This window comes from Gobius niger, assembly GCF_951799975.1.
Source record: "Gobius niger genome assembly, chromosome: 20".
NCBI lineage: Eukaryota > Metazoa > Chordata > Actinopteri > Gobiiformes > Gobiidae > Gobius > Gobius niger.
This window is the reverse complement of record NC_136871.1, coordinates 22,167,553-22,184,527: the sequence shown is the minus strand read 5'-3', so window position 1 is coordinate 22,184,527 and position 16,975 is coordinate 22,167,553. Positions and strand designations below refer to the sequence as shown.

General features: G+C 41.0%; 3 protein-coding genes across 9 annotated transcripts; 2 read left to right on the top strand and 1 right to left on the bottom strand.

The window, feature by feature from the left end:
* The first annotated feature begins 84 nt into the window (after positions 1-84).
* cyb561d2 (cytochrome b561 family, member D2) lies at positions 85-2,514 on the top strand. Its single transcript, XM_079579411.1, has 3 exons — positions 85-439; positions 539-576; positions 888-2,514. The coding sequence occupies exons 1-3, from the start codon at positions 307-309 to the stop codon at positions 1,389-1,391; spliced, it is 675 nt and encodes a 224-aa protein (XP_079435537.1). The 5' UTR covers positions 85-306; the 3' UTR covers positions 1,392-2,514.
* Positions 2,515-3,215: 701 nt separating this feature from the next.
* Positions 3,216-11,169, bottom strand: rad54l2 (RAD54 like 2). Of its 4 annotated transcripts, XM_079579389.1 has the most exons (23): positions 10,912-11,169; positions 10,660-10,803; positions 10,256-10,457; positions 9,910-10,183; positions 9,704-9,834; positions 9,470-9,610; positions 9,165-9,394; positions 8,897-9,079; positions 8,638-8,771; positions 8,368-8,564; positions 7,958-8,300; positions 7,713-7,890; positions 7,381-7,608; positions 7,188-7,306; positions 6,976-7,094; positions 6,769-6,868; positions 6,470-6,675; positions 5,874-6,049; positions 5,506-5,702; positions 5,185-5,363; positions 5,020-5,109; positions 4,837-4,929; positions 3,216-4,260 (listed from the first exon to the last, which is right to left on the bottom strand). In XM_079579389.1, exons 3-23 carry the CDS (start codon positions 10,404-10,406, stop codon positions 3,281-3,283), a joined length of 4,449 nt encoding a protein of 1,482 aa, XP_079435515.1. In that variant the 5' UTR covers positions 10,407-10,457; positions 10,660-10,803; positions 10,912-11,169; the 3' UTR covers positions 3,216-3,280. The 4 variants fall into 4 exon arrangements, with proteins under 4 accessions (XP_079435515.1, XP_079435517.1, XP_079435516.1 ...); XM_079579391.1 differs by lacking the exon at positions 10,660-10,803; XM_079579390.1 differs by lacking the exon at positions 10,660-10,803 and having other exon boundaries at positions 11,033-11,169.
* Positions 11,170-11,548: 379 nt separating this feature from the next.
* On the top strand, positions 11,549-16,049 carry bap1 (BRCA1 associated deubiquitinase 1). Of its 4 annotated transcripts, none has more exons than XM_079579406.1 (17): positions 11,549-11,726; positions 11,971-12,000; positions 12,077-12,131; positions 12,213-12,345; positions 12,427-12,546; positions 12,618-12,679; positions 13,032-13,174; positions 13,259-13,337; positions 13,432-13,555; positions 13,668-13,806; positions 13,879-14,045; positions 14,129-14,262; positions 14,341-14,804; positions 14,973-15,208; positions 15,294-15,386; positions 15,466-15,538; positions 15,706-16,049. In XM_079579406.1, the coding sequence occupies exons 1-17, from the start codon at positions 11,690-11,692 to the stop codon at positions 15,837-15,839; spliced, it is 2,223 nt and encodes a 740-aa protein (XP_079435532.1). In that variant the 5' UTR covers positions 11,549-11,689; the 3' UTR covers positions 15,840-16,049. The 4 variants fall into 4 exon arrangements, with proteins under 4 accessions (XP_079435532.1, XP_079435531.1, XP_079435530.1 ...); XM_079579405.1 differs by having other exon boundaries at positions 14,338-14,804; XM_079579404.1 differs by having other exon boundaries at positions 13,873-14,045.
* The last annotated feature ends 926 nt before the right edge of the window (positions 16,050-16,975 follow it).

The following is a 16,975-nucleotide window of genomic DNA, read 5'->3' as shown; positions in this document are numbered from 1 at the left end:
TTACTATCATAGAAATATATACATATACTTACTATTACTGTTACTATAGTGTCGTGGGAAAAAAAAGAGAAATCTATTCTTCAGCAGACCGCTTTTTGATTGTATTGGTCGGTACTATATTTTGAAAGTGAATTGAATATCACGGTTGTATTGAGTAAAGATACTGTAGATAATACGGAAGTAAGTGCCACGAGCATCCTTCAGTTTTCTCAAGTGTCGGGTTTACTTTAAGTGACAGCCTGGCGACAGCAGCATTTTCAGGATTGTTGTTGGAAAAGCAGCCGAGGACGTACTCTTTATTCCAGCATGGCTCAAGGGAAAGAGGCTGAGGCCGAGGCGAGAGTTTACAGATGTACAAGAACTGCAGTCGCAGCCTTCACTCACGTCCTCTGCGTCGCCTTCACACTTTTCCTTGTGTTCCTTTCACGACCAGGGTCCAGTGAGTGTCAATGATCAATCATTTCTCAACTTAGTTTTTTGTATTTATTTTAGTATTTATTAATGATATATATGTTGTATTCTCTCTGCTCTGGTCCAGGCTTATTTTCGTGGCATCCTTTTCTGATGACATTGGCAGTAAGTTCACTCAAAGTGCAGCACAGAATGAGGTTAGATTGGTCAGAGCATTTCTATGCAAAAATGAAAAATATGCAAAAGAAGGATGTGTGACATCATTTCCACTGCTGTGCTACTCACTGTCCCAGGTCTGTCCTTAGAATATGAAATTATTAGTGTCACTATTAATGTTAGACAAAAAACATATTTACCTGCAGAGTTAATTCCATCAAGCTAATGTTTAGAAAAACACAAAAAACAGTCATTTGGTCAGTAAACATAGTTTGATATCGAGACTAACCATTTGCTTTTGTCTTCCCCATTTCCTACAGTTTTCATTCTTCATGACAGAGGCCATCCTCCTGTTCTCCCCCTATGGTTCCCCTGTGAGAAAGTTTGCACATAAAACCAAAGGTCGTGTTCACTGGGTGCTGCAGTGCATGTGTGTGACTTGTGCTGTTGCGGGACTTGTAGTCATTGTCCATAATAAAAATTTAAATGGCAAGCCCCACTTGACTTCCTGGCACGGCTTACTTGGCCTGATCACTGTGTGTGTGACTGGGCTTCAGTCTCTGGCAGCTCTGCCTCTCATCTACCACCCTCTGGCCAAAGGCTGGTCTCTGGCCAAACTGAAGCGGTACCACGCGGCGTCAGGACTTGTCACTTACCTGCTTGGCTCTGCCAGTCTGCTGCTTGGCCTCTGCTCCGCCTGGTTCACTGCAGCTGTCAGCGACTACACCTGGTACCTGTCAGCCCTCTGCCCTGCCCTCTCTGCTCTTGTCATCATGGACCAAGTCTCCCGCACATACACTGCGAAAAAGAGACTACAATCTTGATCCAATCTTTTTCCCTGTGTACATCTATGTTTTGTCACATCAGCTTTTGACTCTACATCTGACCTACAGTATGTGCAATAGCTCTTCAGGGAATTTCTAGTGTCCTTTGCAATGATTATGAATTTAAAATAAATATTTAATAATGCAACATATTTAGATTCAGTTTGGAACAGGTGTTTATTGTTAAAATAACATTGATTACACAGTATAATCCTCGTTTGAGCTAGACTGTGTTTTTGAGAACTGAAATTCTCAATGATTCTGTCTGCCAGAGTCAAATAAACATGATAGTAGAATTTCAATTACAATTATGTTTTGCAATCAAAATAAATAGATGTCAGAAACTAAAATAAGGCGCACGTGAGTACACCAATTAAAAGTTATAAAAAAACGACTTTAAAAAATCATAACAATAACAAAGGGTACAATAAAAAAAACATTGTTTTTAGAACTATGAAGGCCAAGAACAAGATCAGGGGCATATAACATCACAAGCAGATATTCATTTTCAAATATCACTTCTGTCAAATGTCATCACAAAATCTGAAGACATGCTTATGCAATTGGGATACCTTAGAAGTTGGATATAAAAGTCGAGGTGACAGTATGTCAGAAGCAAATTAAAAAAAGTACAAAACCGGTTATAAGATTGGGAATGATTCGTCTTTGAATAATTCTCCAGTGTCTTCCTAAAGGCTATTACCACTGTACGAGGAAAAGTAACTGCCCTAAGTCACACTACACAGAAACACAATGCTACAGAGAACAGCAAAGACCTACAGACCTCCCTAAGCATCGCAAACCTGCACGTGACTGACATTTACTGACAGAAGCTACAACACTGCACTGCTCTGAATAGGATGCATCTCGGTGACAAAGCTACCACAAAATGGCACCATTTGGTAAGGCCACCACACCACCACCAAACATAATCAAGGGTGGTGGTTGAATGAAATCAAAATTAGCAGGCAGCTACAACTTTAGATTTTCAAATACACCAATGGTTCAACAGCTTAGGTAAGACTTGATGATTTATGTTATTTTGCTGAATCGTAAATTTACCTTTGAGTTCAGCACCATCTTAATGCTCAGTAGTTCATCCAACAGGTGTAAAGAAAACAAAACAACTAGGAGGCGTACCCTTTTGATTTAAGGCTTAAATAGACTATGTCCCAGTCCATGTGTGATCAATGGCTAAATACATTCATTTTAGAGAAAACAAATTGTACAGACGGGGTCATTACAAGCCATGAAGATTTCACCCCTCTGGCCAAAACCTACACATTGAACAGTTTTAACTTGCAATATAAACAATAATGACTGCTATTTACAAAGTATTAACATATTCACTTGTATTTCACACACAATATCTTTTAACTGGGTTGCAACAATATCTACTGAAATGCTATGATCTTTTTTTTTTTCATTATTATTATTATTATAGCCGCAACAGATTGAAAAAAAAAGTTGCTTTGGGATTTTTTGTTTTACTATAGTACATATTTGATAACTACATCACTATGAGCTCATGTGCAAAAGCCAACACAGAAACTCTCCAATTAACTTTGAACAAAACTAAACTAAATGTTATCACAAGACCTTGTTTACAAATTGTAACAGGAGAATCTGTGCTTAGAAAACCCTGGAAAGGTACAGCTGGTCCCTGTATGTCACATCATGACTCCGACCTCAGTCAAACTTTACTTTGAGTTACAAGTGTTTAATATTGTAACTTGTGAACATTTTAGCATCTATTACATATTTAAGGGTAGACATTTTTTACCGGATCATATGAAAATTGTTGCAGAAAGTCATTCAAAATGGTGTCTTAGAGGTGGACAATTCTACCCATTCAATTGATTGGCGCCAAATGTCACTCAGTTTCCTCCCTACTGCCCTGTGACCTCGATAACATCATCATCTGAACTACTGCCCCCGTTCTCCTCACTGTGATGTCTGTCGGGGTGAGTCAGTGCTGCCCCCAGCAGACTGGACGTGGGGTTACTGAAATGGGAAAGAAAAGTGGACGAAGAAGTGCTGGGGATGGAAGTAGGGAGACCCCCGGACCCCGAGAGGAGAGGCGTGGGGAGCATCCTGGAGTCAGGAAGTAACGACTGGCTGTAGTTAAGGGGATATCCAGATGTAAGGAGCCCTGCCATGTTTGGGTTCATCAGGTAGGGAGGCAGTGAATTGGATGACAGGGACGAAGACGATGCTGTGGAGGGGATAGAGCTGGGAGCGGAAGAGAAAATGGAGGACGAAGGGGTTTGGAGATGTCCGTTCCCTGTGGCCGGCTGCCTTAGCATGTCCGAGCCAGTGGAGCCAGGGAACATGCTCTGGAGGTCCCCCATGTTTTGTCCAGGGCTCTGAAGAAAAGAAGATCCCCCGCTACCACCCATTAAGAGCGGGTGACTCACGTGCCCCAAGTTCCCTAGAAGAGATGAAGAGTTTAGTCCCATTGGTGGAAAACTCAGTCCACCGGAGCTCACGGAAAACCCCGGAAAGCGCGTTGCTGCGGATGGGCGTTTCCCTGCACTGTACATGTTCGTGTGAGGCTCAGTGTTTTTGCGTTTCATCCCATGCATCTCCAGTGCTGAACTCAGGAGGTCATCGCCCAGCGGTCTGCTGAGGTTTGTGGTTTGGCTGTTCTGGCTGTGCCCTCCGGGCCCAGGGGCAGAGTCAAGCGGGGACAGCAGTTCGTTCCTGAGCCCGGAGGAGGAATCGGCACCTGAGAAACCGCTCAGTTCCCTGATGAGGTCAGAACTCAAGGGAGGGGAAGGCCGTGGATCTCTGTTCGGCGAGCGTGGCTGCTGCTCCACAGGTGACGAGCAGCCGTTAGTAACTGGCTGGATCAGTGAACTCTGCGACTCTGTGGAAACAAGCCGGACTCCAGTGTGAATGTTATGTCACTCAAACAGGGCACAACAATTACAATATTTCTGATAAACGGTACAATTACGAATACATTTGTGATTTATATTTTAAAATAAAGATTCAGTTCTTAGAACACATTTTTAACATGGACTTCTAAAACAATACCAGAGATCTAAACTACTGGGTTAGCAGCTTTTAAACATGAGAAATCCCAATGGGGAAAAAACTTAAAATTATAACATAACCACAATAATTGTGACCATTAATATGGTGATTTCAATTCAAAATCAATAGTGCAGCCCTGATGTCAGTTCAGGTTTGCAGGTTAAGCTATCAGTCGTCCAGGAGACTTTCATTGTAGCTGGTATGGTTTCAAATGACACTAGATGATCACTTTTCAAGCAGCATAACTACGACTCCAGCATGTACATTCCAGTAAAAAAAAAAATTACAATAAACTTTCTATTACTTTATTTTTAAAATCTTTGAGTTCAGAATTAGACTAACGTGCTTATGCACATCCATTATTGTGTTTTATGCCTATTCATCTTTTCTGTAAATGTAAACCAACCTCTTGACACAGTGGTCACTGTAACTGGAGGTCGACTGATCTTTCCGGATCTGACAGCAAAGATCCTTCCATCATGAGTCCTGATGTAGGTGCCTGCGGTAAATAAAAACGATATCAATTTAATAATAATCACACATACGAAAAGGGTGATCCTAAATAGAGTTTGTGTGCCGCTTATAATACCTTTAGACCCCCTGATGACGTGAATGCTTTCTCCTGCACTGATGCGAGCTTGAACCTCGGTAGCACTGTTTGCTCCTGGTATAACAATGTCTGAGAAACCCAGGAAAAAATAATGAATAAACAAGTAACATGCTTACCTTTGGGAGATGTTAAACTGCACCTTACCTGTTGTAGTAACTATTCTCTGCACAGACACACCAGCTTTCTGCAGGAAATTGACAGGGATGCTGCCGCTGGAGCCGGGGAGACCCATTCCGACCTGGCGGGGCATCATGGGGATAGGGGTCGACTGAATTGGCCTGACACTGGCCACAGGCTTCTCATCTGGTCTCAATAACGGCCGCCTGAAAGTGAAAATTCCACGTGTGTAATGAAAATACGTTTTTTTTTGTAATTTTATATTAACAGTGCAGTTATACAGTCTTCTTAGAGAATTCTGTTCAGTTATGCTGGGTTAGATCTAGTTGCATTGTGAAGTGGACTTACCACCCTCGTTGGTTAAAAGCCGGTATATTCGCAAGGGCTTGATCACTGTTTGGGTAATATGAAGCATATGAGGGACGAGAGTAAGGCACTGAGGCTCGCTTCTCATCCTCGTAGCTCTTCTTTGCAGCTCTTTTTTCTGCTTTGGTCAGTTTGGATTCCTTGCGGTCCACCAGCAAAGACTCATGTTGGAAAGGTGGCTGATGAAATACAATGTATGAAAACATTAGAAGTATCAGCAATGCAACATTTTTTGCATAAAATCAATTTCATGTCCCAAAAACCTTTTAATTAATGACAATCAGTATGTTAAGACAAAATTCAGAAAATGTATGTAATAATGATGTATTAATGAATCTTATGCAGTGTACCTTGGTGATGAGGTGTGGGTGCAGATGACAAGCCTGGAACAACACAGACTCAAAATCTTCTTTCAATTCAGGAGACATTTTTTCAGCCTCAGGCGCCTCTTCCACAAAGTGCAATAAAGACTCGACCTCTTTACGAGTGAAGTTTAGAACTGGGTTTAGGTCGTCCACCACACGATCTGCAAATAACAAAACATTCACATGATAGTACACAGAATTTATTTCTAAAGCTTAATATTGAGGAGGAACGACAGCCCAGAATCCTATGGTAGAATTTGGCTTTTGACTGTTAAAGGTCTGATGTATTGACCTAGTTTACTAAACCGGTAATTACCGGCCCCTCTGTCCACAGTAAACAACAGGTGCGGAGTTCAATTCAACTGAAATATTTTATTCCTTGTATTAAAAGTGGTGTAATTGGTGTAACAAGTTTGTTCGAGCCTTCACAAAAACGAATAAGGTTCAGTTGCCTGTAGAGTTATATATTTAATGCCCCTGCTCTCCATCTGAAGCTCTGAGGTGAAATTACAGATTGTCATGAATGCTCCCTACAGGAACTGGTTGACTGGTTAGGGAAATGGTTAGTTAATAAACATTACCGGACATCCCCTGCTTGGAAACTTGTCGGTCATAGATCTTCTTCTCCAAAGTAAAGTCACAGACCAGGCGGTAAATGAAGCAGGGTTTTTTCTGTCCATATCGATACACTCGACACACTGCCTGGGCGTCATGACAGGGGTTCCAGGAGGCATCGAACACAACAACCCTGTTTGCTCCAATCAAATTCACACCCAAGCAGCCCGCTCTAGAGTTATGAAATTAGAACGCATCTAGTCAGAATGAGTGCAATGTAATCTACTTTACACAGTATTGATTTTAATGCATTCGGTCTGTGTACCTTGTGGACAGGAGGAACACCCACGTTGTGGTGTTCTCTGGGTCATTAAACTGATTGATGAGGCGTTCCCTCTCTGTAGCTGAAGTGCTCCCATCCAATCCTACAGAACACAACAGCATCTCGTAATCCATCATTTGAACAGTGACCGATGATTAAGTTAGTAAAGAAGCTTGTTGTAATATGTGTATGTATGTTCAGATGACTCACTGTAATAGTTGATATTGCGAATCCAGTTGTATTTCTGTCCATCAGTAGGACAGACATCTGCTGGCATGGGTCTTTGTGATAAGAAGTCCTCAATGAGAGACAGTGTAGACAGACTTTGGCTGCAGAAAACAAATATGTTGAATATAGACAAAACTGCACAAACACTATCATTGCACCATTCATGAAGCCAGAGAAAAAGACATAAAACTTACCTAAAGACCAGCATCTTGTCTCGTCTTTTTACACTTTCATCAATCAAACAGAACAACAGAAGCATTTTAGCAGAGTTTTCCAGGACTCCACTTTGATAATTTGACATGATGTCCTTAGCCTAAACCATAGATGCAGATGTAAATAGAGAGCAGTACATTGTTCAAGTCAAAGTTGTACATTGTTCAGACATACCCATTCATATGTGACCACTTGATTTGAACGGTCTTGTGACGGATTCAGAGGTGGCAAGTTGTTGTTGCCGTTCCCTTTGTTGTTAGTTGAATCTGTTACTTTGGCTTTGTGGCCAGTGGGGGCAGAACAGCGAGGGTTATTAGTAATGTCATCAAGGTCCAAGTCCTGATCATTAGCCTGATTCTCCTTCTGCAGGGCCTCGTAAAGGACGTCCGGATGATTCCAAATCTGAAGAGGAACCGAGATAAGCGGATCAAATTACTGACTCCAAAATGTTATCTTAGGAAGTGAAAACTAGCTCACTGCCTAATCATTTGCAGCAACTATCTCACCTTGCAGCATACACAAAATGCTTTGAGAGGATTCAGTCCGAGCCAGCCACTGTTTCCTGCCTCTCTGAAGCGGTTCATAAACTCTGTATAAAGAGCTCTTTGGATGGGAGTCAGCCTCGCCAAAATAACATGCTCCTCTTTGTGGGGGAGCTGATATCGCAGCACATCATGGCCACGCCTGTAGAAAAACTTTATTAGTATTCGTTGCAACTAGATTCATATTTTTAACACACTAATGTTATTACCTCTGAACAAATCCCTCCAGGAGACTGTACAGAACATGGCTGCGGTAGCGCATAAGTCGCACGTCTTGAGGAGTGCTGTCCACACACTGTCCGTTCAGAATGGGTCTTTCAAACATGTTACTGAATTCCTGCCGTGTACCTAAAAAGTCTGGCCTGACAAAGTCCACCATGCACCAGTACTCGATGAGGTTGTTCTGCAGTGGGTAACCAGTCAGAACCACTCTCCGCCGTGACCTGATGTTCTTCAGGGCTTGTGATGTGCTGGCATGGTAGTTCTTGATTCTATGCCCCTCATCACATATAACCACATCTGGGCCAGGTCGTGCAATTGCCTTTTCAATATCTGAGAGTAAGAACAACAAGAATGAGAAAAGAGACAAATAGCATGAAAAGTTTGATTACATACTAACTTTTCATCAGTTCTTGTTGTCGGTCTTCCTCATCCAGATCAATAATGATTGGCCCCACAGGTTTCTTTGACTTCCTCTTCTTGCCCATGACAAAACTCTTTTTCATGGACAACAGCCGGTACATCTCATAGCCCATAAGTAAAACTCCTCCATCCTTAGACCATTCTTCCACAACTTTGGCCCTTGCAACTGTTGTTCTAGGGAGTAAAAGTAAGACTATTGTTAATATTTTACTTAAGATAGTAAACAATTAAGCCAAATAATGCTCACTTGTGCTCATCATTTAAAATATGGACTTTGAAGGAGCGCCCTTCGAAGATGGCAGGGTCAGTGTCAGGACTAAGAGCCTCTTGTGGGGGCAGCCAAAGATTAAACTCCGTCAGCCAGTTCTGCAGCGTGTTAACCTAGCATAAAAAATAACAGCATGTAATTATTAAATCAGATTGAAAAGCAATGAAAGAGAAGGCAATAATGAGAGAAAGTTACACATGACACAATAAATGTATGTACTATAAGCCCCTGTACTTACTGGGACAATAGCAAGCACAGTGTGAGCCTCAGTGTTCTTCAGCAAAATGTCAACAAAGGAAATGACCTGCAAGGTCTTTCCCAGTCCCATGCTGTGAGCAAGGATGCAGCCAAAGCCGCTACTGGTTTTATACCGCTCCAGAGACTCAATAAGATTATCATAAAGAAATCGGATACCTCCAATCTAAAAGTAGATAATTTAGGAAGAATCAGCATAGTACAGTACACAAAACAATATACAAAATACATTGTTGAAATAGTAGCAATACCTGATGTGGCTTAACAGCCCTTGCAAGTTGTGGAGCAAGGAAAATGTCTTTTTCTTCAGCCGGGTGATTGATGTTAACCAGGACCCGTCCCTGAGCATCAGGTAAGTTCAAAGCATCGTTTATGTGAGCTCCACTGCTTTCCTCTGAACCAGCTGCATCTGCATCCTCCTCAGCAGACTCACTGCTGATCTGTAGAGCATCCTCATCCCCGGAGCTCAGCTCAATCACATCTGTGACAAATTCAACTATAGTTTAGACAAAGGCATCAGAGCACCGACAACAAAGAACTACATTATATTACACACCATCCCTGACAGCAAGTTCAGGCAAATTTGGCTCAAATTTTTCATCTTCATCACCACTACTATCCAGACATATTATATCTTCTTTGCCAAGAAGACCAGGAACCAACTGAGACACTTCTCCTAATATTGCAGACGTTTCAACTGTTGAGGTTTAAGGAGAGACATATTCAAAATATGTCAGGAAGCATAACAGACATTTTTAATTGCAGAAATGAAATAAAGATGAATAGTGACCGAGCTGGGACTCTGAAAATGCTGGGGCGGGGAAGTCCTTCCGCTGCTGCTCAAGTCGTTTCCGTCTTTCCATCTCTTCCTGCTGTGCAGCCTTTGTGCCAGCCTCCAGCTGGTCCTCTTTTAGCAGTTTTCTTCATACACAAAGAATAAAGGTTTGTTGCAAAGAGTCACATTTAATTGAAAAAGATCAGATCAGCAACAAATACCTTATGTTTTTCCTCATATTTATAGGCTTCGATAGTTTGGTGGATTTCGAACTTTTTGCAGACTTTGCAGATTTAGATTTACTTGAGGACTTGGGTTTCTTCACTTTGACAGAAGGTGTTTTGCCCTTATTTGACTCATCTATGCTTGGAGTCTGACACCGAGACCCAGGTTTGGACGGAGCCTGGGAGGATGGCTGTGATGCAGGTTGAGATGGAGGCTCAGAGGTTGGTGACTCTGAAGATTCCGGCTGGCTCTGGGAACTGGCAGGCCGCTCTGAGCAAATACACACACATTTGTAAGCAAAGAAAACATAATTTCAATTAAATAACGGACAAGTCCTCTTACCGGCACTGTCATCTTCATCATCACCATCATTTTCATCCTCATCTTCCTCCATCTCATCATTTTCTTCTTCTTCTTCTTCATTTTCAAGTTCCTCCTCTTCACTGCTAGAGTTTGTGTCCAGGTCACTTTCTGAATGAGCCTCTTCAGACATGTTGTCTTGCAGGGCAGTGAGATTATTACCTACACACCTTCATTAGGAGAGCTGAAGCAATGACATCGAAAAGATAAATACTTTAATTTCAAAACGCAACAATATTACTTGTATTGCATAACTTAGACACACTAATAAACCAAAAGAGATTTTTATAACTAATGTTTCTGTTGTTATATTGGTATAACTATAACGGTACAGACAATTGGACTATAAGTACCAATTTAGGAATAAGGAATAGATTCAATTTTACCTGTATTTTAGAGTATGATGTTTCTCCACAGAAATGCGAATATGCAGTACTAAACCAATGATTCCTTATAGCTTTATGCCGTAAATACCAGCCTAGTATTCCTGAACGTCTTCATAACAAATGATCATTTACGTAACGCCCTTGCTTTTCCATGGTATATTAAGAAACAAAATAGCACATTTTAAATGATTAAAATAGAGTTAATTCTTTGAGAGATGGCGTATATAAAAGAAGTGTTTCCCAGTTACCCACCTATAAAGGTGTAGGTGTAACAGATACGGAGCTAACGCTAGCCCAAATTACAATGCTAGTCCTAAGGACGAGGAAATCGGCGACTGTTGAACCAAAACGAGCAGCTTTTGATGAGCCTTACCATACATGCGTCTACACCGCAATTTTAATGAAACCCCACCAACTGTGCATACGAAAACTACAGTTGAATCCAACTGTATCGAGGTAAATGAAACGATAAAGGCTCCTAAATTCCAATTTTCCAGTGCAACAATAAACACGGTCCCTCCACAAAAATGTTGCGACCCATATGTTCCGGGGAAAGAAACCAACCAACGAAACGGCTTCGTTCACGTATTTTTTAACGAGTATATATTTACAAAAAATAAAACTGAACTGATCAGTGACGACAATCGTATTTTTATTTAGTTTTTGTCACATAATTGCTTAAATTTTGTGTTAGGAATAGAACTTTGGTGTCGTTCGGTCGGATGGAATTGCGTTTGATTGATATGGCGATAAAGCCTCTGTTTGATTTTAGTTAGACTATTAATTTGCAGATTGAGATATATATGCATTTCATCAACGTTATTTTAAAATTGTATTTATTTATTAATTTGCGCGAGTCCCCATTTGATGACGTAGTATGCTCGCGACCAGTTCTGTCTATTGTGTTTATGGTTAATCTTGAGCACTGGCGAGTTCGTCCTGAATGAACGCTGAATTCTTGATAATCGTAACTGATCCTCCGTTGACCATGGACTGGAAAATATTCTAATCTATTACCATCATTTTCAAAATGAATAAGGGGTGGCTTGAGTTGGAGAGTGATCCAGGTAAGCAATGGCCAAGTCTCCTGAGCTAACTAACGCTAGCCTATGATATTCCCCGCTCTACATAGTATATGTTTTTGGAAAGGTACTGATATGTGTAGGTTAAGACTGTAAGCAAGTATTTACGTGTGACGTAAGCAAAAGATAGATACTACTATTAATTAAATATAATGTTCATTGTGTTGTCTCAAGCTCTTCTGTGGACTAGCACATTCATATTTGTTATCTTTTTTTTTTTACATTGTAGGATTGTTCACGCTTCTTGTGGAGGATTTTGGTGAGATAAGAGACTTTTTTCCACGGTTGACTCAGTAAATGCATTTGTCTCCTTGTTAAATATAAGTTGTGTTTAGGTATCAAAGGAGTTCAAGTAGAAGAAATATATGACCTCCAGAGTAAATGCCAGAGGTTTGTTAAACATTTTGTGTATGTATGTTTAAACTGTGTGTGTGTGGCTCAAACTAAATCGAAAGGCTTTGTTTTTTTCAGTCCTGTATATGGTTTTATATTTTTGTTCAAATGGATTGAGGAACGACGCTCGAGAAGAAAAGTGAACACTTTGGTTGATGAGACCTCTGTCATTGATGAGGATATTGTCAATGACATGTTCTTTGCTCATCAGGTACGATATAGCCCTTGTATTTTTGGATCCAACAATTAAGCATACTATTGTTTTAAAATTCAATGTGATTTATACACACAGCTTATCCCTAACTCTTGTGCCACCCACGCTTTATTGAGTGTTCTTCTGAACTGCAGTGGTGTTGAGCTCGGCACAACCCTTAGTCGCATAAAAGCTTTCACAAAGGGCTTTAGTCCAGAGGTAAGACTGTGCTTGCACTCTTCTAGACAATATTAATGTCTTCCTCACATGTTGGTGTGCCTTTTTTCCAGAGCAAAGGATATGCAATAGGAAATGCTCCAGAGCTTGCCAGAGCACATAACAGCCATGCAAGGTTGGTTACTGGTCACTAAAAACATGCACAATAGGCCAGGATGAATGATGTGTGTGAGTGAATGTATGGTGGTGGTCAGAGGGTCCGTTGGCGCAGACGTGTGTAGTCGCGAAAGCGCTTCTGACAGTCTCCCCCAGGGGAAACTGAAGCTACAAACGTAGTTTACCACCACCGAGTATGGAGTGAATGTACAATTGTCTGTAAAGAGCTTTGTGACCATGTCTGTGAAAGGCGCTACATAAATAAAGATCTTCTTCTTCTTCTGCTAAGCCAACTTAATTTGCTTTTCTGGACATTTATATAACAGCTGTATGCATTTGAATTAATCTTCTTGCACCCATTATTCTTGAAGACCAGAGCCAAGGCATCTGCCTGAGAAACAAAATGGGATTAGTACAGTGCGGACCATGGAAGCTTTCCACTTTGTCAGCTATGTGCCCATAAAGGACCGACTGTTTGAGCTGGATGGACTCAAGGCATATCCAATTGACCATGGCAAGAATTCAGTTTAGAAATTTACATAATTTTCCTCATATGTTTTGGGTAAAGTAATGTTTTCTTGAAAAAAAAAAAATTCAGGGCCCTGGGGGGAGGATGAGGAGTGGACCGACAAGGCTCGGCGGGTTATCATGGAGAGAATTGGACTGGCCACTGCTGGGTGAGCACCAGTTCATTTAAATGCTATGTCACATCACACTTTCATACATTTCATTTACTTTACTCTCATCACGCTGCTCCCTTGCTTTTTCCAGTGAGCCTTATCATGACATCCGCTTTAACCTGATGGCAGTGGTGCCTGACCGCAGGATCAAATATGAGTCCAAACTTGAAATTCTAAAACGAAATCGGCAGACTGTCCTGGAAGGTTTGCAAAAGGTCAGAAAATTGGAAATCCATACAATTTTCCTAATATATTCCGGTTTATATTCTATTGATTGTATAGATAGAACATTTCTAACAGTACATTAATCTGTATTTACATGTTTAGATGATCCAACTTACACAGACAGAAGCTGCTCATGACAAGAAGCAGGACTCTGCTCATCCTGAGCAAGTTTCAGCTGCTGTCAAAAAAGAGGCTGATGTAGAGCCGTCTGCCTCGCAAGGAAGTGATCAAACTGCTTCAGGTAAACGCTTAACTGAATAAACCCGCCTTTAAAGGAAACTGCTATGTTAACTAAGATGTTTATCAGAAACAGTGGATGAAGCTGGAGTAACACCCAAAGATGTTCCAAGTCCTGCAGGAAGCTCTAAAGTTATGGCCAAACCTGCAGTCCCAGTAGGAGAAGTCACCAGTCCGGGTCCCATTGTACAAAGACTGCCTGCTTTTCTGGACAATCACAACTACGCAAAGTCTCCAATGCAGGTATATAGGACTTAAATAACGGAGGGCCTATCTAAAGGTGACTTTGATTTCTCAGTTTTACCATGTGTGCATGTTACTAACAGGAAGAGGAGGATCTCGCTGCTGGAGTTGGTCGCTCTCGGGTATCTGGTCCTCCTCAGCCCGCGTACTCTGACGATGAAGAGGACTATGAAGATGAGGAGGAGGCGGTTACAGGTTCGGCTGCCACGTCTAACAGGTCAGTGCCACTAAAGTCCACGTCATTTAATATCTTCCCATAATTGCTACTTCATGATTCCATTTCTTTTTTTAGTAGATTTAGAAGAAAGCAAAGTCTTCGCTCAAGAACAGGGAGGGTCACGACCGGAATGGAGAGCCAAATTGCCCTGACCGTCTTGGCAGAAAAGTTAAAGAAAGAAGCTCAAAGGAAAGATGCTCTAAACACACCGCTTTCAGTTCGCACCGAAGGCCGCACTGGGGGCATCTCCATCACATCTGCCTCTCAGCCTTCCCCAACACCGAGCAATGAAAGTACTGATACCGCCTCCGAGATTGGCAGCGCTTTTAACTCCCCTCTGCGATCGCCTGCTCGCTCTCAGGCTGCCACACGCCCATCCAGTCCAGTTGCATCCCATTTATCGCGGGTACTTTTTGGAGAAGACGAGCTGCTGAGGTTAGACTCGAGACATAACCGCGCTGTTCGAGACCTGGGGCCTTCTGTCAGCATAGCTCTGTTGCAACTTCAGGAGGATGGAGTGATGCACGCTCTCCCGCCATCAGGTCGGTCTACAAGACAACTGATTTTGATGGTTGCCAGTGTTAATTTCACAAAAAAATGTAACCATATTTTTTTCAAAGTGATATAATTGTTTATTAAATGTAGGCAATGCTGTCCAGAGCATTGAGACTGCTTTTTAAAATGTGTCACTGGCTTCTTGATCATTTTAGGGGATTTGGCAGCTGATACGACCAAGCAGCTATGCACGCCAAAGAAAATAAAAGACACTGAAGAGGTCGTCGTTGTCGATGTAGACAAGAAAGAAGACATTGCTCCAGATGAGGGGCCATCGGTGGAGGTAAAGGAAGAGGAGGTCAAAGAGGAGATGGAGGAGAAACCAAGCCAGGAACGCCTCAAAGAATCAATAGTGGACACCAAGCCCCCTGGAGATAAATATTCCCCCAAAGTTTGTACAAATAATGTGCACTTGACTCTCAAATTGTGCTAAGCCTGAGCGAAGTACTGGAGTAAACTTGCTATGTGTGTTGCAGGAGCTGCTTGCACTGCTAAAGTGTGTTGAGGCCGACATTGCAAATTATGAGGTGTACTTAAAGGAGGAAGTTGAAAAGAGAAAGAAATACAAAGTGAGTATTTTTCTATAAAACAATCTTTTTTCATTTTGATTGTCACATGCTTTAAGTTGATATATCTTTTTTATTGTAGATTGACGACCAGAGGAGAACTCATAATTATGATGAATTTATCTGTACATTTATATCAATGCTGGCCCAAGAAGGTAAAAGCTCATGAACATCTGCTATATTAGAAAAACGCCATTAACCAAGTTCTCCAGTATAATGTGTTTATGATTCATACCACAATTGTGACTTGGGTTTTGTGCCCAGTTTTCATTTTCAGTTTGATCAATTATCAGTTATCCTAACTCTGTATTGCCCTCCATAGGAATGCTAGCCAGCCTTGTGGAGCAGAACATCTCAGTGCGACGTCGGCAGGGCGTAAGTATCGGACGTTTGCACAAACAGAGAAAGCCTGACCGGAGGAAACGCTCTCGTCCTTACAAAGCCAAAAGACAGTAATTCGAACAAAGATCAATCCTGTGTATTACATACTCAAAAACATTCTCCAAAACATGAATGTTGCACAATCAGAAGGAGTCTGTAACAAAAGATGCCAGATGCATGTTCGGTTTGCATATATAGAGCTTTCAACGTCAAGTACATTATTGTTTCTCATTCATGGCTAGATAATGTTCAAAAGAACCACTAAACAAATTCACTAAATTTGTGGGGAAAAAACACAATGTTTAATGTGACTTGGTTATTGTAATAAATGTTTTTAGGTTTATTTTGTCAAATAGTATTTTGGAAAATATGACATTTCACACTGTATTCACTCAGATGACTCCCAGGTGCCATTCATGAAGGATGCTTACTTTCAGTAAGTTGTTAAAGCTGTCCTTAATTTTAAGAACTACATATGGTAGATGTATAGTAATTACTTTGCATTATTCACTGTAAGTTTTTTTAATGCTATGATGCGTCGTAACATTACGTTGTATTTTAAACTTCAGATCTCTGTCTAATGTCTGTTTTATCAGACGTGAAATAGGTTTCAACACGGTTGTGGACTGATTTGATCTTTGTATTGTACAGTTGTTTGTTTTGTACATATATGTCTGTTTATTGCTTCTGTTTTCTTGAGCTCTTATTTGTCCATGTCCATTTATGCAACATTAAAGTTTATGAAAATCCATGCAGAAGTTTCTAGTTTTTCATTACAGCAATTTCACAAGTGTTTCACAGTTTTCACTCTTCTCTTCCAGCTTGGCAATAGAAGCTAAATCATGTATTTTTTAGTTGTTATTTGCTTTGACTGGTAGGAATGTTGAGGGATGTGTAACTTGTTTAAAATGAACAGGACGTGCGTACCTCATTTACAAGGTGTATATTGATGCTGTGACACAGTTTGTACACTAGGGAGAGCAATGCATCTTAGACCAGCAGGGCCTTCAATGTGTCTGAGATCAGCCATCATTGCCATCTTAGTCAAACAATACAAATTATTTACGGGCACAGTGAGAGCACTTGTTTATTATTTAGTTTAACGTTTCCTACATGATTATAATTACTTATCATATTTACCATATAGCTCAACAATAGTACAATGTGCGATTGCAGCATAAATGAATATGACTGGAGACTGCCAGTGGTCT

Coding starts and splice junctions, on each gene's coding strand:
- cyb561d2 (XM_079579411.1), top strand. CDS start 307: ATGGCTCAAGGGAAAGAGGCTGAGGCCGAGGCGAGAGTTTACAGATGT. Junction 440..538: donor CCTTTCACGACCAGGGTCCA/GTGAGTGTCAAT, acceptor GCTCTGGTCCAG/GCTTATTTTCGTGGCATCCT. Junction 577..887: donor CTTTTCTGATGACATTGGCA/GTAAGTTCACTC, acceptor CATTTCCTACAG/TTTTCATTCTTCATGACAGA.
- bap1 (XM_079579403.1), top strand. CDS start 11,690: ATGAATAAGGGGTGGCTTGAGTTGGAGAGTGATCCAG. Junction 12,680..13,031: donor GCACATAACAGCCATGCAAG/GTTGGTTACTGG, acceptor TTATTCTTGAAG/ACCAGAGCCAAGGCATCTGC. Junction 15,209..15,293: donor GAGATAAATATTCCCCCAAA/GTTTGTACAAAT, acceptor TGTGTGTTGCAG/GAGCTGCTTGCACTGCTAAA.
- rad54l2 (XM_079579389.1), bottom strand. CDS start 10,406: ATGTCTGAAGAGGCTCATTCAGAAAGTGACCTGGACACAAACTCTAGC. Junction 8,772..8,896: donor CTGTGCTTGCTATTGTCCCA/GTAAGTACAGGG, acceptor TTTTTATGCTAG/GTTAACACGCTGCAGAACTG. Junction 7,609..7,712: donor CATTTTGTGTATGCTGCAAG/GTGAGATAGTTG, acceptor GTTCCTCTTCAG/ATTTGGAATCATCCGGACGT.